The sequence below is a fragment of the Sapajus apella genome, unplaced genomic scaffold (genome assembly GCF_009761245.1).
Source record: "Sapajus apella isolate SASKATOON/1434 unplaced genomic scaffold, GSC_monkey_1.0 scaffold24, whole genome shotgun sequence".
Taxonomy (NCBI): Eukaryota; Metazoa; Chordata; class Mammalia; order Primates; family Cebidae; genus Sapajus; species Sapajus apella.
In genome coordinates, this window is record NW_022436964.1 from 14,967,273 (window position 1) to 14,993,568 (window position 26,296).

The 26,296-nt window shown below is 38.2% G+C and overlaps 1 protein-coding gene across 2 annotated transcripts in view; it reads right to left on the reverse strand.

Moving 5' to 3' along the window:
- The window catches only part of CUNH9orf135 (chromosome unknown C9orf135 homolog), an 86,094-nt gene that overhangs the window by 10,613 nt on the left and 49,185 nt on the right, over positions 1–26,296 (reverse strand). Inside the window, exon 5 of one of the 2 annotated variants that reach the window (XM_032290934.1) lies at positions 12,735–12,792. The exons of the other annotated variant lie outside the window; for it this stretch is intronic. Coding sequence (XP_032146825.1) covers positions 12,735–12,792 — 58 coding nt within the window. The remainder of the gene's footprint in view (positions 1–12,734; positions 12,793–26,296) is intronic. 2 annotated transcript variants of the gene reach the window in all.

Below are 26,296 nucleotides of genomic sequence, written 5' to 3' on the forward strand. Positions count from 1 at the left end.
AAGCAGAACTTAGCTTTATGGCCTAACTCAGAAACAAATGTTAGAGCAGGCCAGGCATGGCAGCTCACATCTGCAATCCCAGCAATTTCAGAGGCTGAGGCAAGAGGATCACTTAGCCTGGGAGGTAGAGGTTGCAGTGAGCTGAGATTGTGCCACTGCACTCCAGCCTGGGTGACAAAGCAAGACTTTGTCTCAAAAAAGTTAATAAATAAATAAATAAATAGCTTCAGAAGGCAATGTAAGCCAAGAGTTAAGTTTCAGGAGAAACAGAGTATCTCTCTACTAAAAGAACATATCTCTAAAAAACACTTAATCTGTTTCCTGAGAATTAAGATCCCACAATTTCTCTACTATTGGTGATACATAAGATGAGCAGGAAGTTAAAATACTTAATTAATTACACAAAGGGTCAGATCCGGGGAAGATGGCCGACTAGGAACAGCTCAGGATTGCACCTCCCAGTGAAAGTGCAGAGAGTGAGTGGACACCGCATTTCCAGATGGATTCTCTTTTTTTATTTGCATTTTAGGTTTTGGGGTACATGTGAAGAACATGCAAGATTGTTGCATAGGTACACACATGGCAGTGTGATTTGCTGCCTTCCTCTCCTTCACCTATATCTGGCATTTCTCCCCATGCTATCTCTCCCCACCTCCCCACCCCCTGCTGTCCCTCCCCTATTTCCCCCCAATAGACACCAGTGTGTTGTGCTCCCCTCCCTGTGTCCATGTGTTCCATTGTTCAACACCTGCCTATGTGTGAGAACATGCAGTGCTTGATTTTCTGCTCTTGTGTCAGTTTGCTGAGAATGATGGTTTCCAGGTTCATCCATGTCCCTACAAAGGACACAAACTCATCATTTTTGATGGCTGCATAATATTCCATGGTGTATATGTACCACATTTTCCCTGTCCAGTCTATCATCGATGGGCATTTGGGTTGGTTCCAGGTCTTTGCTATTGTGAACAGTGCTGCAATGAACATTCGTGTGCATGTGTCCTTATAGTAGAACGATTTATAATCCTTTGTATATATACCCAGTAATGGGATTGCTGGGTCAAATGGAATTTCTATTTCTAGGTCCTTAAGGAATCGCCACACTGTCTTCCACAATGGTTGAACTAATTTACGCTCCCACCAACAGTGTAAAAGTGTTCCTATTTCTCCACATCCTCTCCAGCATCTGTTGTCTCCAGATTTTTTAATGATCGCCATTCTAACAGGCATGAGATGGTATCTCAATGTAGTTTTGATTTGCATTTCTCTAATGACCAGTGATGATGAGCATTTTTTCATATGTTTGTTGGCCTCATGTATGTCTTCTTTTGTAAAGTGTCTGTTCGTATCCTTCACCCACTTTTGAATGGGCTTGCTTGTTTTTTTCTTGTAGATCTGTTTTAGTTCTTTGTAAATTCTGGATATCAGCCCTTTGTCAGATAGGTAGACTGCAAAAATTTTTTCCCATTTTGTTGGTTGCCGATTCACTCTAATGACTGTTTCTTTTGCCGTGCAGAAGCTCTGGAGTTTGATTAGGTCCCATTTGTCTATTTTGGCTTTTGTTGCCAATGCTTTTGGAGTTTTGGTCATGAAGTCCTTGCCTACGCCTATGTCCTGAATGGTTTTGCCTAGATTTTCTTCTAGGGTTTTTATGGTGTTAGGTCTTATGTTTAAGTCTTTAATCCATCTGGAGTTAAATTCAACAGCCCTTTATGCTAAAAACACTTAATAAACTAGGTATTGACAGAACGTATCTCAAAATAATAAAAGCTATTCATGACAAACCAACAGCCAATATCATACTGAATGGGCAAAAACTGGAAGCATTCCCTTTGAAATCTGGCACTAGACAAGGATGCCCACTCTCACCACTCCTATTCAATATAGTACTGGAAGTTCTAGCCAGAGCAATCAGGCAAGAAAAAGAAATAAAGGGCATTCAAATAGGAAAGGAGGAAGTCAAATTGTCTCTATTTGCAGACGACATGATTGTATATCTAGAAAACGCAATCATCTCAGCCCAAAATCTCCTGAAACTGATAAGCAACTTCAGCAAAGTCTCAGGATACAAAATCAATGTGCAAAAATCACAAGGATTCGTATACACCAATAACAGACTTAAAGAGAGCCACATCAAGAATGAACTGCCATTCACAATTGCTACAAAGAGAATAAAATACCTAGGAATACAACTAACAAGGAACGTAAAGGACCTCTTCAAGGAGAACTACAAGCCACTGCTCAACGAAATAAGAGAGGACACACACAGATAGAGAAACATTACATGTTCCTGGCTAGAAAGAATCAATATCGTGAAAATGACCATACTTCCCAAAGTAATTTGCAGATTCAATGCTATTGCCATCAAGCTACTAATGACCTTCTTCACAGAACTGGAAAAAAACACCTTAAACTTCATATGGAGCCAAAAGAGAGCCTGCATAGCCAAGTCAATTCTAAGCAAAAAGAACAAAGCTGGAGGCATCACACTACCGGACTTCAAACTATAGTACAAGGCCACAGTAATCAAAACAGCATGGTACTGATACCAAAACAGAGATATAGACCAACGGAACAGAACAGAGGCCTCTGAGGCAACACAACGTATCTACAACCATCCGATCTTTGACAAATCTGAAAAAAATAAGCAATGGGGAAAGGATTCCCGTTTAATAAATGGTGTTGGGAAAACTGGCTAGCCATATGCAGAAAGCAGAAACTGGACCCCTTCCTGATGCCTTACACTAAAATTAACTCCAGATGGATTAAAGACTTAAACAGAAGACCTAACACCATAATAACCCTAGAAGAAAATCTAGGCAAAGCCATTCAGGACATAGGCGTAGGCAAGGACTTCATGACCAAAACACCAAAAGCATTGACAACAAAAGCCAAAATAGACAAATGGGACCTAATCAAACTCCAGAGCTTCTGCACGGCAAAAGAAACAGTCATTAGAGTGAATCGGCAACCAACAGAATGGGAAAAAATTTTTGCAGTCTATCCATCTGACAAAGGGCTGATATCCAGAATTTACAAAGAACTAAAACAGATCTACAAGAATAAAACAAACAAGCCCATTCAAAAGAGGGTGAAGGATATGAACAGACACTTTAGAAAAGAAGATATACACGAGGCCAACAAACGTATGAAAAAATGCTCATCATCACTGGTCATTAGAGAAATGCAAGTCAAAACTACATGGAGATACCATCTCACGCCAGTTAGAATGGCAGTCATTAAAAATTTTGGAGACAACAGATGCTAGAGAGGATGTGGAGAAATAGGAACACTTTTACACTGTTGGTGGGAGCGTAAATTAGTTCAACCATTGTGGAAGACAGTGTGGCGATTCCTTAAGGACCTAGAAATAGAAATTCCATTTGACCCAGCAATCCCATTACTGGGTATATATCCAAAGGATTATAAATCGTTCTACTATAAGGACACATGCACATGAATGTTCATTGCAGCACTGTTTACAATAGCAAAGACCTGGAACCAACCCAAATGCCCATCGATGATAGACTGGACAGGGAAAATGTGGCACATATACGCCATGGAATATTATGCAGCCATCAAAAATGATGAGTTCGTATCCTTTGTAGGGACATGGATGAACCTGGAAACCATCATTCTCAGCAAACTGACACAAGAGCAGAAAATCAAACACCACATGTTCCCACTCATAGGCGGGTGTTGAACAATGAGAACACATGGACACAGGGAGGGGAGCACTACACACTGGGGTCTGTTGGGGGGTAATGGGGGAGGGACGGGGGGTGGGGAGGTGGGGAGAGATAGCACGGGGAGAAATGCCAGATATAGGTGAAGGAGAGGAAGGCAGCAAATCACACTGCCATGTGTGTACCTATGCAACAATCTTGCATGTTCTTTACATGTACCTCAAAATCTAAAATGTAATAAAAAAATACTTAATTAATTTATAATTAAGTATAATTAACACTTAGTTTTTAAGTAAACTTGAATTAAATATCTACCAAGTCTTTAATCCAAAAGGATACTTGATCACAAATAAAAGACTATTTCAATGGGACAGGAACAATGAGATAGAATCAAATCCAATCAAATAGAATTTGACAGCCAGAGAGCTTGGAAAGATCATTCTGTCTGTACCAGTCAAGGATCTCCAGAGAACTGGAACCAGTAGAATACATACACACACAAACACACACACACACAGAGAGAGAGAGAGAGAGAGAGAGAGAGAGAGATTTTAAGGAATTGGCTCACATGATTGTGGAAGACAGCAAGTAACTCAGGGAGGATTTCTATGTTATAATCTTGAGACCGAATTCCTTTTTCTCCAGAAAACCTTAGTTTTTTGCACTTAAGGCTGTAAACTGATTCAATGAGGCCCACTCACATTATTTGGAATAATCTTTACTAAAAGTCAACTAATTGCAAATGTTAGTCACATTTACAAAAGACCTTCACAACAACAGCTAGACAAGTATTTGACTAAACAACAGGGCATGATAATCTAGTCAACACAGAAAATTAACCATCATACTGTCTAACCATAGTCTTTTTTTTTTTTTTTTTTTTTTTTTTTGAGACAGAGCCTCACTCTGTTACCCAGGCTGGAATGCCATGGAACAATCTAGGCTCAATGCCACCATGCCCGGCTAATCTTTTGTATGTTTAGTAGAAATGGGGTTTCACCATGTTGGCCACACTGGTCTCGAACTCCTGAGCTCAAATGATCCATCCACCTCAACCTCCCAAAGTACTGGGAATCCACCGTGCCTGGCCATCTAACCCTAGTCTTATAGCGAGGAGTATATAAGTTTTGAGTCATGTTTTGCAAAGTAGCTACAAAAATGGCACTTGGAATCAGACCTGGGTTCTTTCTGAACATTTATATGGTGTGTTATGACTAATACTTAACCTCTCTATGACACAGTTCCTCAGTATATAATTCTAATAGGTTGATATTCCAGGACAATTGTGAGCATTAAGTAAGCTAATACATGTAAGATAACTAAGACAGTGCCTGGAACATGGTAGACAATAAGTGTTACTTCATTCCTCTCTTCCTCCCTTTATTTCTTCTATCTTCCCTCCTTTCCTTGTCTCCCTGCTTCCTTGCTTCATTCCTTCCTTCCTTCTACTCATCTATCAGCAACTGTATATTTCATTCAATAAGGCAAATTCTATTGCATCCCAATTAACCAGGGAATCTATGGAAGTTCTATGGAGTTATATGAGCAACAACCAGCAGATCCCAAGGCTGAAGCTGGGGCCTAGGAAATGCAGTTCTTAATGCTGGCAGAATGACATGAGACTCAGAACCAGAACTGTTTGTTTATCGAACTATATAAAACCATGCCTTCAAGTACAAATACAAGATCAGCACACATATGTATGACATGTGTTGAGATCGTTCAGGCAAGATATTTAGGTTAGAAAGGGCACTGTATCCTTCTGAACCCAAGTCAAAGCGGCCTGTTTTGATGGTTAACTAGCAGCAGCATTATGGAACACTCTGGCATGGATTATAAGACCCTTCCATCTTCTCTAATTCTACCCCCTAACCACTACCTCATTTGCAGAGGATTCTAAAATTCTCACTTATTTCATTTCAGTCAATAGTACATGATAAGACAAACAAGCAAATGGCAATTATTCATTTGTTAGTGAATATTGAGTCAGAAAATTAACAGGACAAAGAAAATTAAACGTGGATATAGTCAGATGAAGTACAAATAAAATAGCACTAAAATGAAAGTAATAAAGACACATTATAAGCCTGGAACTTAATTAAATTTCAGCCTTAATTTTCCAGGTACAAGTTTGGAAAAACCACACTTTAGAATACAAGGCTTTTATACTTGATTATTCTCTATGGCCAGATTAACTTGAACAACTTTTCATGCTATTATTTTTTAAAACAACAGAAGAAAAAGAGGAGGAGAAAGAAAAAAAAGAGACTGTCTTTGCTGAAATGAAAATGGGGAAGACAATACGGACATGAAATGGAGCAAAGATACAAGGAGAGGGCCTTAAGGTAATGGAACTGAAAGCTAATGTAGTTCAGACAAGTGAGGCTTCCTATAGAATCCTCGCCTTCTTCTGGATTCTCTTTCTGTCCCAGCTTTCTGTTCTCAGCAAGCCATTCTTTCTCTCGTCTTCTTTTTAAGGCACCTAACAGACATCCCTTCTTAGTGAAATGGGATAGTTCCCTTGACCCCTTCATGGGACTTGTGAAGGGATGGCTCACTTACTCAGCCCGCAACTCTCAACTCCTTGCTGGACAGGGAGCACACAGGTAAAGTGAGTACAGAGGCTGGGATGAGTGATTCTGGGCAAAGAGCAGGATCAGAACTGTGTGGGCTAATGGAAGCATCTAGGGGTTGTCCACGACCCCTAGAGCCCCAGAGAGCATGCATTAAAGTTCACTGTCTCAGCTTTGCCATCCATGGATGGCTAAGTGTTTAACAGCTCTGTTTGACACCCCTCTGTATCCTGAGCTCTTGTTCAGCATCCGGGAAGATCAGATCACACAAACAAATTGAAGATGGTGAATGTAGAGGATTTTACTGAGCAGTGGAAGTGGTTCTCAGTGGGATGAGGAGCTGAAAAGAGGATGGAGTGTGAAGATAATCTTCCCCTGGAGTTTGGCTGTCCCTGGCTGAACTCTCTACATCAAGGTCCTCCCAACAAACCGTCCCTCTGAAGTCAAGCTGCTTCTCTTCAATGTCTGACTGCTTCTTTTTCTCTCCTTCTCTGCCACTGTGCTGGTAAGGACTAGGATTTTTATGGGTACAGGATGCTGGGGGCAGGGTGGACCAGCGTGGCTTTGGAAAAGACAGTGTTCAGGCAGGAAGACAGGAATGCGTGTTTTCACTTTGGGCCATAGGTCCAGGCTTGAGGATGTGACTCTCACTGGGGACCACCCTCTTCTACCCTGTATTTCCCTACCTCCTCTCTGTATCATTAGGAAATAGAAAACTAAAGGCAATTTCAGTCTTTGGGGAGTATCTTTGAGGTGAAAGAGCCTAATTAAATAGTAAAGGGCTCTTAATGGTGATTCCTCCATGCCCAACTCTGATTATTAACCAAGATGCATCTGCACCTGGGACGGTAAGTATTTCTCAGCCAAGCCAATTGAGTAAGTCCTAGAAGTCCCCAGCCAGCCAGGTACTGATCTGGCTTCTAGGAAGTCCGGGCTGAAACAACGTAGCCTTTGGACACAGAAAGCACAGTGCTTAGGGCTCACAATATTTTTAGGGCCGCATGAACATATTTTAATTTCTTTTAAAATCAGAATCTTTAAACATGAATGTAACAACATGAATGTACTTAATGCCATTGAATTATATGCTAACAAAGATTAAAACAGTAAATATTATGTCATATATATTTTATGTTATGTATATTTTACCACAATAAAAAAAACGCAGATTTCATTTTGAAAAACAAATTCTGTAGAAACTCATAGCTAAGCCCAGCCAGAAATGATGCTGATAATATAATATCCATAAACACCTCAGGGCAAAGAAACTGATGACAGCTATTATACAGAAAATGTATAATAGGGCATAAAAGTCTAAGAGTACTTCCCAGTGGGGAAGAAAAAAAAGAACACTGTGTGATAACAACACTCATTGATATGTTAGTAATAAATTCAGGAGGATTAAGAATAATATGGTCATATCACATGGCTGTAAAATGCATTAATGCAGGCAAAAATAGGCAAGAATTTAAACTGTGTAAAAGAAGGGAGAAAAGATGAAAATGAGAACTATAGCCTTAAAAGATATTTCTTTTTAAAAAACTTTTATTTTAGGTTCAGAGGTATATGCGCAGGTTTGTTTCTTTAGGTAAATTTCATGTCATGAGGGTTTGGTGTACAGATTATTTTGTCACCCAGGTAATAAGCATAGTACCCAATAGGTAGTTTAGATATATCTTTAATAAGCTTTAAAAAAAAAAAAAGAGAGAGAGAGAGAATATAGTCTAACTTGTGTTACTTTTGTCTTTATATGAGCTCAGTTGCAAAATATACTGTTTGTTTTAATGGAGAAGGGGCCCATGAAGGCAAAAGTACTTAGGGCCCAGGAAAGTCATAATGCAACCAGGAAGTCCAGAAGCTGAGACATCAGGGACCTGGGGGACTTGAGACCACAGCTCATTTCCAACCAGCACAGAAATCTCAATATTTTAGCAATGCCACATCCATACCAGTACATAGAGTCTCAGTGGTAGGGCAGGCAATCCTGCCATTTTGGGGAATAACTGTTGTTAAACAGATATAGTTTCCTTTTTACTATGAAACAGTACATGGATACTTTGTCTATGTGTTATGAAACAATTCACTGTTAAAAACTTTCTCAGTTTCTAACAGCCAGCTTTGGACCAGTTCTCTAATGTACCTTCTTTCCCACATTTCCTCTGTTCTGGTTCTTTGGAAGGTGATGGACGTGCTTTCAAGAGAAGGTATCTTTAATTGAAATTGAGATGAGCTGTAAGAAACATCCAGTTTAAGGGAAGTTCAGAAGAAACAGCTTGCAATTTTCTTCCATTTCCCTCCTTGGAAATGACCTCATGGTTTCCTAGTCCTCTGTATTTCCTTACCAATGCTTACAGCTATGGAATGATAACCTGCAGCATTCCCTTTACTTTCTATAATGCTGTCCCACTTTATACAAATGTGAATTAAGCAAATGTAAGAGGCCATAATATAAAAAGTAATCAATTCTCAATTTATACACAACATTTTCAGATTTCTTCAAAAATTGCATAATTGCAGAGGTAGTAGACTGAATGAATGGTGAGCTGTGTTTCTGGCAAGGCCGCATAGTGAAGCCTCTAGCAAGAAAATACTCTCTCCTTTTTCAGTATGTGAATTATACACTTGTTTATGTGCATGACAACATCTGTTAGAGTTCAATCACTATTTTTCTATTATTTAAGCATCCACTATAATTATAATTTAAAATTATTTGTATCCAATATCAATGTAACGCAAGCATTCATTAAATGTGGGTATCAGAAGCAATGCTAAAAATCATGCCTCAAAATCAATTACTTTGGAAAAGAAGTTAGAAGTAAATGAACAAAATTGCAAATAAAGGCAAAAAAACTGCCATGGTATGCTGTGCTGTTAATGTGGAAACAAATGACATGAGAAATATTAGAAATAATGTTGAAAAAATTAAAAGCATAAATATATAATGCAATGGTTAATGATTTATGAGCCCTGCGAATACATCCACATTATTTATATTTATAATATTTAGTTATTTGAAGTATATGAGTTTTTAATTAAATGTCTTTTATTTAAAGATACAGCCAAACCCCATGTAAATAAGAAAATAAACCTGAAATGCATTTTACAATAACATGTTTCTTTCCTTGTGGTTTTTCTGATGATAAATGATCACACTTGTTACATTGGAAAATTCTAAAAAGTGTAAAGATGAAAAAAGTCACCTAGAATCTCAACATTTAATGGCCAACTGTGCTAGCATTTTGGCAGTTTCCCCAGTTTAAAAAATTTTCTCTATATTTTTATACAGTTTATATAAAACATAATGCACCTTTGCATCTTGATTTTTTTACCCTTAAATGAAGATGTTTCAAGACACTAAGAACTAACTATGGACATTATAAAGACTGCACGATAACTCATCATATGATTATAACATATTTGATTAATACTACCCCTAATGTTAACAGCGCAATGCATTCTTCTTGCCTGCTGGCCCCCAAAACACAATACCTTGGGAACAGCAGGTGTTACAGCAAAGAAAGAGTTTGATTATCACAAGGCCAGCCAAGCCAAAGGACAGGTGAAATTTCTCAAATCTACCTTCCCAAGAATTCAGAGGCTAGGGTTTTAAGAATAATTTGGTGAGCTGGGGCCTGGGGAACCAAAAAGATTGGCTGAGAATGAAATCACAGGAGTATCTAAACTGTCTTTGCATAGCTGAGTCAGTTCCCAGGAGAGGGTCTCAGGACCAGGCAACGTCTCTCCATCTGCTGAAATGCTTAATCTGAAAAATATCTGATGGACCAGTTCTTTAGGTTCCACAATACTGAAGTTATCTGGGAGTAGTTGGGGAAGTTATAAATCTTGTGACCCCTGTTACATGGCTCTGGGGCAGTAAGCAAAGTATAGCAAAGCCAGTTAGGCAATGCCAGGTCATTGTTTAACCATGCCTATTCTTCAGCAAAGTTCAAGCCCTTACCATGTAAGTCTAACCTTGTGACCTTTAGTTAGTATTTACAAATACGGTTTCCATTTTTGAACCAGTGTAACAGTTCAGGAAAAAGACTATTATGCCCTCCACACAAGAAGGGGCAAAAGCAGTTCAGCCTGGTACAAGCAAGATGGACTCAGTTATGTCACATTTCTCTTCCTACTATAATTTTTGCAAAGACAGTTTCAGTAATACTAAATATTTAGGTACTTTCCAAGTTTTGCCATCATAAATAATTCAATGATGCGTACATTTGCATATGAATTTTATTGCTAGTTTGAATTACTTTTCTTTGGGGAGGTTTCCTAGAAAAATAATTAAGTCAAATAGTTTTGTTTTGTTTTTTAATTTTTGAGACCAATTCTCACTCCATCACCCAGCCTGGAATGCAGTGGTGCAATCTCAGCTCACTGCAACCTCTGCCTCCCAGGTTCGAGAGATTCTCCTGCCTCAGCCTCCCAAGTAGCTGGAATTACAGGCACGTGCCACCACACGTGGCTAATTTTGGCATTTTTAAAGTAGAGACAAGGTTTTGCCATATTGGCCAGGCTGGTTGCAAAAGCCTGACTTCAAGTGATCCACCTGCCTCTGCCTCCCAAAGTGCTGGGATTACAAGCCTGAGTTACCATACCTGGCTTCAAATAGTATTTTTAAAATATATTACCAATTTTATTCTCAAAAGAAAAATCTTTTAATTCATTCAATATCTCTTAATTCATATTATTTATTATTTGCAAATGGGATATGTTTCCTGTGTTTACTAATTAATTATATTTCCTACTTTGTAAACTGCCCATATATGTCCTTTGCTCATTTCTCCAGGGCCATTAACATTTTTCCTGCCAATATGCCTGAATTCTATATATATGTTAAGTCTATTAAACCATAGCTACCACATTTGCCATTTCCTTTTTCTTTCTTTCTTTTTTTTTAAAATATATGTATATATTTTATTGCACTTTAGGTTCTGGAGTACATGTGCAGAACATGCAGGATTGTTGCATAAGTACATACATGGCAATGTGGTTCGCTGCCTCCTTCCCCCTGCACATTTGCCATTTCTATGCCTTAAATTTAATTTTTTTTAATAAGAAAAAATCAATCATAATGTAGCATATAATGAAGGTGGTGTCCTAAATCTCTTACTTCCCTAAATTGGTTATGCTACCTTTTCAAAACATTTCTGATTGTTCTCACCTGTTTGTCCTTTCAAATAATTCCTAGAATCTTAAAATTCTAATAAAAAACAAAATCCATTGGGATTTTGATTGTAATTATATTAAACTTATAAATTTGGTTTCTAATTAGTTTAATTTTCCAGTTCCCTAAAATGGTAGCTATTCCTTTTTCATTTAAGATATCTGTCTCAGTTATGTTTTAGTCTGTATTTTAAAACAAACAGACAATGGCTCCAATTTCTTCTTGTGGATCCTCATGGGTTGCAGTCAGATGGCAGCTGAAGCTGGAATTCAGGCTCTGCTAAGCTGATTATCTATAATGGCCTCCTTACTGGTAAGTCAGGCTTGTCAGTATTCCTCCCATGGCCTCTCCCTCCAACAGAGTAGCCTGGATTTCTAATCTGGTGGCTCAGAGCTTAAAAGATGGAGGCAGTCTTAAAGCTAGGCTTAGAACTGGCACATGGTACTTTTGCCATGTTCTACTGATCACCTCAACTTGAGATGGAGGAATCCTCACCCTCAATGGGGAGTTCCTTGTGCCAACAGGAAGTTCTGCCATCTTTGGAGATAAACTGCCACATTTTCTTTTCTTGATCTTGGTGAAATTTTCCTCATTAAAGAATTTGAATTTGTGTCGCTAATAATAATTTGTATGCTTTTTTCTTTTGTAATTTATTAACTGGTTAGTGCTGATATGAAGGAAAGCTAACATCTTATTTATTCTAATTACTTCTCAGTTTAATATCTTGGTTCTCCTAAATAGATAATTATACTATTGGAAAGTAAGTTGTGTTTTTCTCTTCTTTATCAACAGTTAAATCTCTTATTTCTATCTCATGTCTACTGCCCTGATTAAGATTTCCAGAGCAACGCTAATAGGAAGCAGCCTTGTTTTGTTTCTGTTGCATAACTTGTAAAGTACAAATATATTCAAGTTATAAACTGGGCATCTTTAAATTAAGATACATATTTCCCAGGGCAATATTAAGCCACTTACTTTTATGTGTTGATGCCATACAAATAAATAGAAAGTGGGTTCTTACTCCAGATAAATTGGATTCAGGGAGGGGACAAGTAAACCAGATGAGGAAGAAAGTGTCTAATATATTTTAGATATTGCAATATTTTTTCCCTGAAATCTATCAACATCCAAAAATAAATCATAAGCATAAAACATTGTAATGACTCCAATAAACAGCTAATATCTCAAAAAATATAAAATATCATAAACTTCAGTAATTTCTTCTTTCTTCCCAAGTTTGACTATACCAGGTGCAAAGAATCACTTTAAGTACACAAATAGGTATAAGACTATGGCTCTTGTACTCACGTGCGGCTGATAATCATATGGTGGAACATAATCTTCTGAGTATGTTGTTGGTGCACATCTAAGAGGGATAAGTGAATGTTTGAGAAACGAACAACTTCAAAAAGAAAAATATTTTAAATTTTTATTGGTATACACTTTACATGAAATAAAAACATTTCAGAAAGGAATGGCCCTAATCAAAATTTAAAACGCCACAACAGTCCCAGCCTCTGTTTAAGTATTACCCACCACCAGCAGGGCATCCCTACTTCAATTTCAGCAGTCTCCCTTATCCTTAGAGAATACGTTACAAGACCCCCAGTGAATTTCTGAAGCCTCTGATAGCACTGAATCCAATCGCTATCAGTTAGAACATATTTCCGTTCATGTTTTCTATCAGCAAATGTAGTTCCTTTTTCATCTCAGCTAAGCACTTACTTATCAAGCACTATGGCAAAACTTGTATGAATTTCTCTTTCCTTCTTCATAATTGCAAGGATAGAGGATTTGTTCTTACCATAGGTCTTAGCAACCTCAGCATACAATTTTTTCTCTTTTTAAGTCGAGAACTTTCATCTTTAAGCATCTAAAGTGCTTAATGGAAGCACTTTACAGCTTCTCTTTAGCATATCTGAATGCCTGCACCACTACTCTTGCACTCTAGAGCCATTATCAAGTATAAACACTGCAATACCATGACAATCTAATAACAAAGAAGGCTACTAAGTGACTAACAGGCAGGAACACCAGACAGCGTGGAGCCACTGAACAAAGGGAGGATTCAGGTCCTGAACTGGATGAAGCCAGATGGAACAAGATTTTGTGGTGCTACTCAGAGCCACGTGCAATTTAAAATTTACACATTGTTCATTTCTGAAATTGTCCATTTAATATTTCCAGACTGCAGTTGACCTCATGTAACTGAAACTATGGAAAACAAAACTGTGAATAAGGGGAGACTACTATATTTCCAATTTAGCCCTACCTGCTACTCTCCTGTACTAACGATATTTGTGGCTACCCAGGCTCAAGTCCCTGAGCTCAGGAGCTCTGCATTCCAAGGATTCTCCTTATCACCAACTTCCCGTCTCTACGGGCTTTTGACCCACATTCTCTGCTAGGTGACAGCTGAAGAATAATGGAGGACAGCCAGATAGACTGAGATTACATAGCATCCCCAATCTCCACCCCATTAAACACACAGAAATGCTGGATGAAATACATCCACGCCCATCCCCCAAAGTCTACAAATATTGCCAAGCCCAAAAGTGAAATCCTGAGGTGCTAGAACTGAAGAGGATACTCATTACAATGGGGAACCATAAACTGATGTGAAGTTTGAACCACACATTTACATAGCCACAAATAAAATTAAATACCTAGGAATTAACTAAAGAAGTGAAAGATCTCCACAATGAAAACTATAAAACATGGATGAGAGAAACTGAAGAAGACACCATAAAATGGAAAAGTATTCCATGTTCATTGTTTGGAAAAATCAATATTGTTAAAATGTCCATACTACTCTGAGCAATCTACAAATTCGATGCAATCCCTATCAAACTACCAATGATATCTTTTATGGAAATAGAAGAAACAATTCTAAAATTTACGTGGAATAACAAAAGACACAGAATAGCCAAAGATATCCTGAGCAAAAAAAAAAAAACTGGAAGAATCATGTTATTTGACTTCAAATTATGCTAAAGAGCTATAGTAAAGAAAACAGCATGGGTCAGGCATAAAAACAGACACATAGATCAATGTAACAGAATAGAGAACCCACTAACAAATCCTACAGTGAATTATTTTTGAGAAAGCTGCCAAGAATGGACGCTGGGGAAAAGACAGTCTCTTCAACAAATGGTGCTAGGAAAACTGGATTTCTATATCCAGAAGAATAAAACTAGACCCCTATCTCTCACCATATACAGAAATAAAATCCAAATGGATTAAAGACTTAAATCTATTACCTCAAACTATGAATCTACGACAAGGAAACATTGGGAAAAATCTCCAGGACACTGGTTTGGGCAAAGATTTCTTGAGCAATACCCCACAAGCACAGGCAACCAAGGCAAAAATAGACAAATGGGATCACATCAAGTGAAAAAGCTTTTGCATGGAAAAGGATTCAATCGACAAAGCAAAGAGACAACCCACAGAACTGGAGAAAACATTTACAAAAGACCCATTTGACAAAGGATTAGTAACCAGAATATATAAAGAGTTCAAACAACTCTACAGGAAAAAATCTGATAATTCTGTCAAAAAATGGGCAAATGATTTGAATAGAATTTCTCAGAAGAAGACATACAAATGGCAAACAGGAATATGAAAAGGTGTTCAACATCACTGATCATTAGAGAAATGCAAATAAGAACTACAATGAGATATTATCTCATGCCAGTTAAAATGGCTTATATCCACAAGACAGGCAATAACAAATGAGGGTGAGGATGTGGAGAAAAGAGAATCCTTATACACTCTTGGTAAGAATGTAAATTAGTACAACCACTATGGACAACAGTTTGGAGGTTCCTCAAAAAGCTAACAGTTGACTACCATATGATCCAGCAATTCCACTGCTGGGCATATATGCAAAGGAAAGGAAATCAGTATATCAAAGAAATATCTGCACTCCCATGTTTGTTGCAGCACTGTTCACAATAGCCAAGGTTTGGAAGCAACCTAAGAATTCATCAACAGATGAATGGATAAAGAAAATGTGGTACTTATAGTCAATGAAGTGCTATTCAGCCATTAAAAAGAATGAGATGCTGTCTTTGGCAATAACATGGATAAAACTGGAGATCACTATGTTAAGTGAAATATGTCAGGCACAAAAAGACAAATATCACATGTTCTCATGTTTGGTTTTTATGGATCTAAAAACCAAAATAACTGAACTCATGGACATAGGGAATAGAAAGACGGCTACCAGAGGATAGGAAGGCTAGTCAGGGCAGGGAGGGGGTGGTGCAGTGGGGAGGTGGGGATGGTTAACGGGTACAAAAAGTAATAGAAAGAATGAGTAAGACCTAGCATTTGACAGCACAATGTGGGAACTATAGTCAATAATAATTTAATTGTACATTTTAAAATAACTAAAAGAGTATAACTGGATTGTTTGTAACACAAAGGATAAATGCTTGAAGGGATGGATGCCCAGTTTTCCATGATGTGATTATTATGCATTGCATGCCTGTACCAAAATATCTCATGTATTCTATAAATACATACAACTACTACGTATCCACAAAAATAAAAAATAATAAAAAATAAACCACAACGAACGAAAGTATATAAAATTATATACAGTGCAATCTGAGAGACCAAAATAGATGCCCCTTTATCAACTAAAACAGAACCTAAGGTTAAAAAAAAAGCAAAAAGTTGCCTATGGGCTGAGGGTTCAGGGATGGGTTTGAATGGCAAATTTCTAAATTCTCACCAAATATCCTAACAATAGGAGCTGTTAGGCCAATTGTCCTAATTCGGACTTACAATCCAAACCACTACAACTCTGACTGGACAGAGGACTGGCCTTACAAACATTCTTCTCTGATAAGCAATTGCAGACCTGATAGAGGCTGTGCGTAAACCGTCTTTGTCTCCTAAAGTTCACCTTTTGATAGAAAGAGCTAAATTCTACCTCATTTTAATGCTAAAACGTAGCCCTAAAGTGAACATAGAATGTATGCCATATATATGTTTATCCACTACATATGCCTACAGCTCCCTCATAAACACATCTAGCTTTTCCCCCAAACCTCCTGAATATGCATGATTCCAGCCCTGTGAGGCATAAAATCCAACCCGTGCTTCTTCTCGTCCATGCTGGAGACTTTCTTTCCTAACTTCCAAACCAATATCTCCAATAAAGGTCTCCTTTCTACTATTTAGCCATCATGGTGGTCTTTGGGTTAACAACAGCAAATATTAACCAAAGGAAATTGAATTCTTATTTTAACATCCTATCTAAGAGACTTTAAATAAAAAAATTACTAGTTATAAAGATCATTACCTACTGATTAAAAGAGCAAGTCACCAAGAAAGTATATAACAATATCATGTCAATAAACCTAGCAACATATAGAATATTGACACTGGATGTTTGTCCTTGCCAAAATCTCATGTTGAACTATAATTCTCAATGCTGGAGGTGGGGCCTGGTGGGACGTATTTGGGTCATGGAGGTGGATCCTTCATGGTCTGGTGTTATCTTCATAATAGTGAGTAAGTTCTCACACTATCTGCTCATATAAATGTGTGTAGCTCTTGCTGCCCAACTCTCTTGCTTGCTCCTGCTTCCACCATGTGATGTGCCTACTCTCCATTCACCTTCTGCCATGAGGAAAAGCTCCCTGAGGCCTCCCTAGAAGCTGAGCAGATGCCAGCACCATGTTTCCTGTAAAGCTTGTAGAACTATGAGGCAATTAAATCTCTTTTCTTTATAAATTACCCAGTCTCAGGCATTTCTTTACAGCAATTCAAGAACAGCATAATACAAATATGTAAGGCAAAAAAAGGCCAGAATCACAGAAATAAAATGACAAACCTACAGGTATGCAGGAAGGTTGTAACACACATTTCTCAACCCTTTGGTTCCTTAAATCCAAATCTCTACATACATCCTCCAAAACCATACAGGTCAACAGTAAAGAAAGTAAAACTATATAATTGCCCACAGGTAGAGCATAGTGGAGGATAGAGAATACAACAAACTTCAATTTACATGCAGGTAGAACAGTCCAGAATCAGTAGAGCCAAATCAGAGTCCATGCTGAAACAGAATTAGGCAGGGGTTACAGGGAAGACAGGAGAGGTGGCAAGTCCTTAGCAGAGGTGGAATGCAGAAGACAGCACCCACAGAAAGAGAATGTCCTTCCCTGATGAGGAAAGTGTGAGAACATGTGTGAGACCGGAATATCTGAAGCATTGTTTTTCATGGAAGTATTCGGGACCACAGTGGTAGTCTTGGAAAGACACTGGTTCTGGGGAGGAATGGGACAAATAGAAGGTAAAGAAAAATAAGAAATAAAACACAAGAAAATAAGTATCCTAGGGTGAAAAGATAGTATCATGGTATTAGTAAACATCACTCCCTCCTACCTTTTACCACCCTGGAAACGTGTCATTAATTAAATAAGCCTCACTTCACTGTTAGAACTGAAGAGGGCACTCTTGAACTAAGATATTGAGCAAACTGCCCAAAGTTTTCATTCCTCTTGGGTAGAATTACCTATGATTGCTCCTAGTCCAGAAAAATCCAACATACTTTACATGAACAGAAAAAGGCAACATTACTGTGAGAAGAACACAATAAATAAGAATCAAAACTAACCCCATGAAAATTCTCCCCTGAAATGTTCCTAGTCACAGAAGTCTTCCATTAGCATTTCTATTCAATAATGCACTAGAGAGCCTAGAAAATGCAGTAAAACAAGAAAAATTAGCAAAATCAACATTAGCAAACAGAATAATACTGGAATAAAGGAAACAAATTTGTCATCTTCCATGGATGATAAAATTGTTTACATTTTAAAAAATACAAGAGAATCTATAAATTAGAATAGGCAAGTTTCAGCAAGGTTATTGGATAAAAGATCAATATACAAAAACAGCATAACCATGTACTTGTAACAAGAAATTAGAAAGCATAATCTAAGTGGAAAAATCTTATTTATAATTGCAACAAAATATCTAAGTTTCCTATGAGAATACATATAACAAAAGATGTAAGACATCTGTAGAGAAAATACAAAATGTTGTTGAAAAATGTAAAATAACTTATGTATGTGTGGAATGGTGGATATAATTATAGCAATTATTACATCCAAAAAATGTAAAGTACTTCCAATCTAACCAATAAGGTGTTTTGTGGAACTTGACAAACAAATCAGAATAGTCATATGACTCCATGAAATGCCAAAGAGAGTCAATATAAAAATAGACCAGCTGAGAAAATGTAAACCCTGGAAATAGACCTGCTAAAATATAGGAATTTGGTATATGATGGAAATGGCTTTACAAATCAATGAGAAAAGGGTAAATCAAATGATGCTGGGCTAAACCTCTAGTCTTATAAAAAATATTACATATATGCATATATATTATATGTATGTTACATATACATATTCTCATGTATATATATATGTATATACACATATATAATTTCTAAAATGTTTAGAGTTTGACATTTCATATATAGGTCTTGACTAAATTGTAATTTAAAGCTTTTGTTGATCAAAAAATACTATAAACAAAGTTTTCAGAAAAGTCACAGACTGGCAGAGGATATTTATTATAAATCTAAACAAAAGGCCAGGCATGGTGGCTCACACCTGTAATTCCAGCACTTTGGGAGGCTGAGGCAGATGGATCACTTGAGGTCAGGAGTTCGAGACCAGCCTGGCCAACATGGTAAAACCCCATCTCTACTAAAAATACAAAAATTAGCCAGGCTTGGTGGTGAGTGCCTGTAGTCCCAGCTACTTGGGAGGCTGAAGGAGGAGAATCACTTGAACCCAGGAGGCAGAGGTTGCAGTGACCTAAGACCATGCCATTACACTCCAGCCTGGTAGACAGAGCAAGACTCCATCTAAAGAAAATAATAAACTAAATCTAACCAAAAGAGGATTAATAAAATAAATCTAACTGGCGTGAGATGGTATCTCAATGTAGTTTTCATTTGCATTTCTCTGATGACCAGTGATGATGAGCATTTTTTCATATGTTTGTTGGCCTCATGTATGTCTTCCTTTGTAAAGCATCTGTTCATATCCTTTGCCCACTTTTGAATGGGCTTGTTTGTTTTTTTCTTGTAAATCTGTTTTAGTTCTTTGTAAATTCTGGATATCAGCCCTTTGTCAGATGGGTAGACTGCAAAAATTTTTTCCCATTCTGTTGGTTGCCGATTCACTCTAATGACTGTTTCTTTTGCCGTCCAGAAGCTGTGAAGTTTGATTAGGTCCCATTTGTCTATTTTGGCTTTTGTTGCCAATGCTTTTGGAGTTTTGGTCATGAAGTCCTTGCCTACGCCTATGTCCTGAATGGTTTTGCCTAGATTGTCTTCTAGAGTTTTTATGGTGTTAGGTCTTATGTTTAAGTCTTTAATCCATCTGGAGTTAATTTTAGTGTAAGGTGTCAGGAAGGGGTCCAGTTTCTGCTTTCTGCAAATGGCTTGCCAATTTTCCCAACACCATTTATTAAACAGGGAATCCTTTCCCCATTGCTTGTTTTTGTCAGATTTGTCAAAGATCGGATGGTTGTAGATATGTTGTGTTGCCTCCGAGGCCTCTGTTCTGTTCCATTGGTCTATATCTCTGTTTTGGTACCAGTACCATGCTGTTTTGATTACTGTAGCCTTGTAGTATAGTTTGAAGTCCGGTAGTGTGATGCCAGTTAGAATGGTGATCATTAAAAAATCTAGAGACAACAGATGCTGGAGAGGATGTGGAGAAATAGGATCACTTTTACACTGTTGGTGGGAGTGTAAATTAGTTCAACCATTGTGGAAGACAGTGTGGCGATTCCTTAAGGACCTAGACACAGAAATTCCATTTAACCCAGCAATCCCATTACTGGGTATATATACAAAGGATTATAAATCGTTCTACTATAAGGACACATGCACACGAATGTTCATTGCAGCACTGTTTACAATAGCAAAGACCTGGAACCAACCCAAAGGCCCATCGATGATAGACTGGACAGGGAAAATGTGGCACATATACACCATGGAATATTATGCAGCCATCAAAAACGATGAGTTTGTGTCCTTTGTAGGGACATGGATGAACCTGGGAGCATCATTCTCAGCAAACTGACACAAGAGCAGAAAATCAAACACCGCATGTTCTCACTCATAGGCGGGTGTTGAACAATGAGAACACATGGACACAGGGAGGGGAGCACTACACACTTGGGTCTGTTGGAGGGAAATAGGGGAGGGTCAGTGGGGGGTGGAGAGTTGGGGAGAGATAGCATGGGGAGAAATGCCAGATATAGGTGATGGGGAGGAAGGCAGCAAATCACACTGTCACGTGTGTACCTATGCAACAATCTTGCACGTTCTTCACATGTACCCTAAAACCTAAAATGCAATAAAATAAATTAAAAATAAAATAAATCTAACCAAGTGAGGATTAATAACAGAATTAACTTTTTATATATTTTTTTCATTTTTATTCAAAATGTCACTCTGTCAATCTCCAGGCTGGAGTACAGCGGCACAATCATGGCTCACTGCAACCTCCGCCTCTCCTGCCTCAGCCTCCTAAGCAGCTGGAACTACAGGCACTCACCACCAGGCCTGGCTAATGTTTGTATTTTTAGTAGAGATGGGTTTTGTCATGTTGTCCAGGCTGGTCTCAAACTATCGGCCTCAAGAGATTCGCCTGCCTTGGTCTCCCAAAGGGCTGGGTTTACAGGTGTGAGCCACCGTGCCCAGCCATGAAAGCTCTTGCAAATCAAATTTAGTAATTAGTGAAATGCAAAGTAAAACAACAATGAAATGCCATTTAATATCTATTAGATTGACAAAATTAAAAATCCTTATTTATGAGGATATGAAACAGTAAATATGTTCAAAGAAAACTAGTGGCAATATCTTGTAAAATTGAAGGTACATATGTCTTATTACCCAGCAATTCTGAGTAAAAAGAAAATTGCTTTTTAAAAAATTTATTGTGAATTGATGATTTATCATTGTAATATTTATGGGATATAAAGAAACTCTTATATATATATTCAAGGAGATGTGTATAATGATAGTTACTGCGGCCTTATTTGTAATAGTGAAATTTTGGAAGCTGATGTCCTGCAATAAAGTGGATATATTGGGTGGCCATATAAATCATGATAGACCATTTCTTTAAAAACATTGGTGCATGTATAGTAAAAATATTAACTTACATTATAACTGGGTAATGAGTAGATGGGTGTTTGAGAGTATTTTAGATAATTAAAATATTCCATAATCTTAAAATATGTTTATGTTAATAGATAACAGTGAACTTGTTTGCCTACCCTCTTCTCACTCAAGGTTAGGACTCAAATGATATGCTTATCAGGAACCCTGGTAGAACACTGGAGCGTTGCTTTGGGCAGAATTACCATGCAGATCAGTATTTGGGTATCTCTGTACTCATGTTAAGCAGGTAGAAACGTATCCCTCCTATATGTGAGCCCTTCTCCCTCTCCTTATTATCACCTCCCAGCACAGTCTTATACAAAGGAGGCATCGAAAAACATACATTGAATAATTAAATCAATAAAAATAAAATTAGAATCTAAAGAGATACAGATTAACTACACCGAGTGTGAAAGTAAATACAGGTGAACAATTAAAACATTCAGTTATCTTTCTAAAAAGGCATTGTGGAACAAAATGGAAACTTATATTGAATGATGACTTTCAGCCAATTACTCATCAAATCTTTGTGATTGCCCCCTCCCTCCCTCACTCCCTTTAAAAAAAATCCAAAGAGAGCAACAATTAATCTTTAAGTCATAGAAAGTACATTATGTACTCCCCAAATTTGAAATAAGATGGTCTTTTGAGAATAAAAATATGGGAAATCAACATGGATCTTCCTCTAGATATCAGCTGTAGCAGAAAGAACAAGTCCATTAGAGGAGAAATGACCTTCAGAGAAACCTTAGAAAGCAAGAGATCAGAAAGACAAGGGAGTCATTATTTCTAGGCATTGTCCTGGGGAAGCAGTATCCTGGTTCACAAACAGATCCCCCTGGTTCTGGGAGCAGAGCTAGACTACGTCAATGTCAATGCACCAACCCGGACTTACTGACAGCCAACAGTGACTTAAAGTCATGTATTGGAATCAGCAGGAGCAAGCCTGTGCCAAGTGGCTCTGCTCCACCGCTCCCAGTCCTACCCCTGGCTGCTAGGCCCAAATACCAGTCTGGTCAGGGCCCGCTTTGGGATGGGATTTCCTTTTCTTAATAGAAACCAGTGGAAAAGGGCCACTCACTCTCCCATGGAAGTAACTGAGGGATGTAACATCCTCCAGTGGGTGGAAGAAGTTGGTTCTCAGAAGGAGGGAATGAAGCCAACAGGAAGAGAAGTATTTTCTAGTCTTGATTCCAGTCACCTCTGAAGACAGGCTCTTCCCCGGACTTTCCCAAAGTTCCATGAAGCACTCCAGTACTCTTTTAATAAATTGCCCTTTTTACCCAAGACAGTTTTAATTGTGTTTTTGTTCTTTACAACTGAAAGAATCCTATTACAATCAGGCCATCAGAATCTAAGGCCATTAATCATTGTAATCATGTAACCAACTCCCCTTGCTCTGATTCCAAACAGTGAACAACATTCTGATTATTGTTTGGCTTCTCATATGGTTTTTCATAGAGAGAGAATGCCATTTATTAGGCTAATATGACCATCTGGTGTGCTTGAAATTTTTATTTCTCATTATAAATTAACTAATTAGAATTCTGGTGTTTCTCGTGAAATTAATGAGCATGAGTCCATCTCCATGTGTCAGATAAATTCTGAAGTACTGATAAAACAGGCTTTCTGGAAATGTAAAACTGAAGACCAGAAGCCAGTAAATTCACCAGGACATGCCACACTGTAAGGATGCTGGGAAGTTAGGCGGCTGGCTTTCACCCTGCACCACCCACAATTTGCCACATGTGCCCTCTTGCATCTTTAAAGGTTGTAGTTATTATACACTTTATAAGGTAGAGTACAACAAAAGATGTTTTGTAGGATAAGAAAGGAAAAGGTGTCTGATATTGGAGTTATCATAAAAGTCCTGGTATGAGTTAAAACGTCTACACACCTGCTCTAACACCAGTGGTAACATGATGACAAGATGATGTACACAAGCCCACAGAATCACAGTTTCTTAGGCTTCAAAGAACCTTAAAGATCAACTGTTTCTTTTCTGTTTTGTCTAGATGGGGGCAAATATTTCATCACACCGTTTCTGGCAGCCAAAACAAGGGCATGTGATATGTATTCACTAAATCAGTCAGGTCCCATCTAGGAGTCTGAACGTGAGCACGTGACTTAAAGAAGCAAGGAATTAATTTGGAGTTAATCTTGTCACTGGCAGCAGTAGAAGCAGTATTCATTATTTAAGAAAAGCTTAGCCACAGTGGGCCATGGAGTCTACCTGTGTGTTGAGGTGAGGATGGGGGTGCGTTGTGCAGGTGAGGGCGCAATTTATGACCACTCATTCTTAACAGCAACCATCATTACAAAAAAAAAAAAAATCTTATGTTGAGCTGATACACACATCCCTGACATTTCCTCCTATTTCCACTTACTGAATTAGCCACAGAACAAATCCAAAGCTGCTGAATGCCAGGCCTTTTTATTTTTTTTGAAACAGGGTCTCATTCCGTCACCCAGGTTGGAGTACAGTGGCAATATGGAGAGAAGAGTGCCTTTATTTTAAATGCTAATCTGCCATGTAACTTCTAAGTAACCCCAAGTTCAAGAATGCCTCCCAAATGTCTGATTGATGTATTACTCCTTATGTAGGAAGATCTACTCATTGTAAGTTTCCTCTGTAACAACCCTTGTTCTGGAAATTATAGGCTTTGACACCCATAGCCACCTACACATTCCTTCTAGAGCAGGGATACTTTCCCCAAGATATAAGCCCGGGGTCTGGGGATTTGCAATGTGGTGATCTACCTGTACTGTGGCTTCCCAAGACTATTCTGTAAGTACTCCTGCTTGTAAGTTCCCCTAATAAACTACCCGAAACCTATGACCTGGATTTGTCTGCCTCCTCTTTATTTAGTTTCTTATTCCTTCAGCATTTGGGGGTTGCTTTGTATATACAGTCCATTCACAGAACAAGTGATTCAAGCTCACTTCAGACTTGAACTTCTAGGCTCAATCTCTCAACATTCTGGGACCACAGGTATGAGCCACTGTGCCCAGCCTCCAGGCCTATTTTTTAGAGATCAACCTCTAAGAAGCTAGTGGGTAAAAAGTGGAGAAGAAAGATGCAATGGAGGAAAATTTGAATCTGATTTTAATCCTGATCCAAGCCCAGTGCTTGCTAAGATCCCTAGCAGCTTTGCAAGATGTTCTCGCCTCCCATCAAGAACACGGAACTGTGACCCAAATCTTCCAGTTTCTGCTTTGCTACTAAGCAGTCATGGAGCCTTGAGAAGGTCTCTTAACCACTCTGCATTTAAACTCCTCCCATTAGTAACGGCTTCATAAATATTTATAGAATACATGGCTTAATTACTTAATGAGGAATTGAATTCTTTGGTTATTTTTGTGCTTTGATTTTCTCCTTTATACAATTTAAAATACTCACCCAAATGACCTTGCATGATTGTTAGGCAGAATGGAATAATGGATAATGCATGTGAAAGTACTCTGGAAGATAGGGAGCACTATATACATTTAAGCATCAATGATGATGCAATGTAGTATTTAGGTTGGTACAAAAGTAATTCCAGTTTTTGCCATTAAAAGTTAATGACACAGGCTCTGCAATCAGACAGACCAGATAGGAGTTTAAAACACAGCTCTGATGCTTACTAGATAAAAAAACTTTTGGAAAGTTACTTTACCCCTTTGGGCCCTTAATAATGGGGTTGTTGCAGTATCTATCTTAAAGAATGAGCATTAAATAAAATATGGCGTGTAAAGCCCTTAGCTCAGTGCCAGACACATAGTAAATGCTCATTAAACGTAGAAGAGAAAATGATACTGTAATGATATTAATTAAACAGTGGGAGGGCTTGGTTATTTGCATTTTAAACGGATTATTCAAGCTGTAGGTTGGAGAATGGATTGAAAGGGAAAGATGAGTCAGAGGAACCAGCTAGGATACCTATATTAGCAGTTGGGACTGGATCAGTAATTTCTCTTGTGCTCCAGTCTCAAATATCCACATACTATCTGATATTTGCTCTTTCTTCTAACTCCATTGGCTCAGTGAATGGCCCCACCACCCTCTAGTTGCCTAAGCCAGAAGCCTAGGAATCAATCTCAAGTCTTCTTTACCCCCATAATTAATCAAACTTTAAGTAGATGTCAATGCCTCTTTTTTTTTCTTTACTAGGTCTAAAATCTGCACCCTTCCCCCACTCCACACCACCATCGCTTAATGTCAGGCCCTTATTACGTCTTGCCTTGATATGTTCAAGACTGCAATCTCAGTTGCCTACCAATCTGTTATCTGCTTTCTAAACACAAATCTGATTATTCCTACCCTATGCTGAAAAATCTTTAATACCACCTACATGAATAAGTCCAAACTCAGCATGGCTTTCAGGCCCTGCTTTCTTAGCCCCAACATTTCTCTTTAACTTCAGCTGTCATCACTGCAAATTCTTGCTCTATGAACCATACATGCGTCCCATAGGTCCCACTCCTCCCTGCCCCTGCCCTTTTTTTCTTTCTTTCTTTCTTTTTTTTTAGACAGAGTCTTGCTGAAGTGCAGGGGGCGATCTTGGCTCACTGCAGCCTCCACCTCCCAGGTTCAAGCAATTCTAATGCCTCAGCCTCCCAAGTAGCTGGTATTACAGGTGTATGCTACCATGCTGCCTAATTTTTGTATTTTTAGTAGAGATGG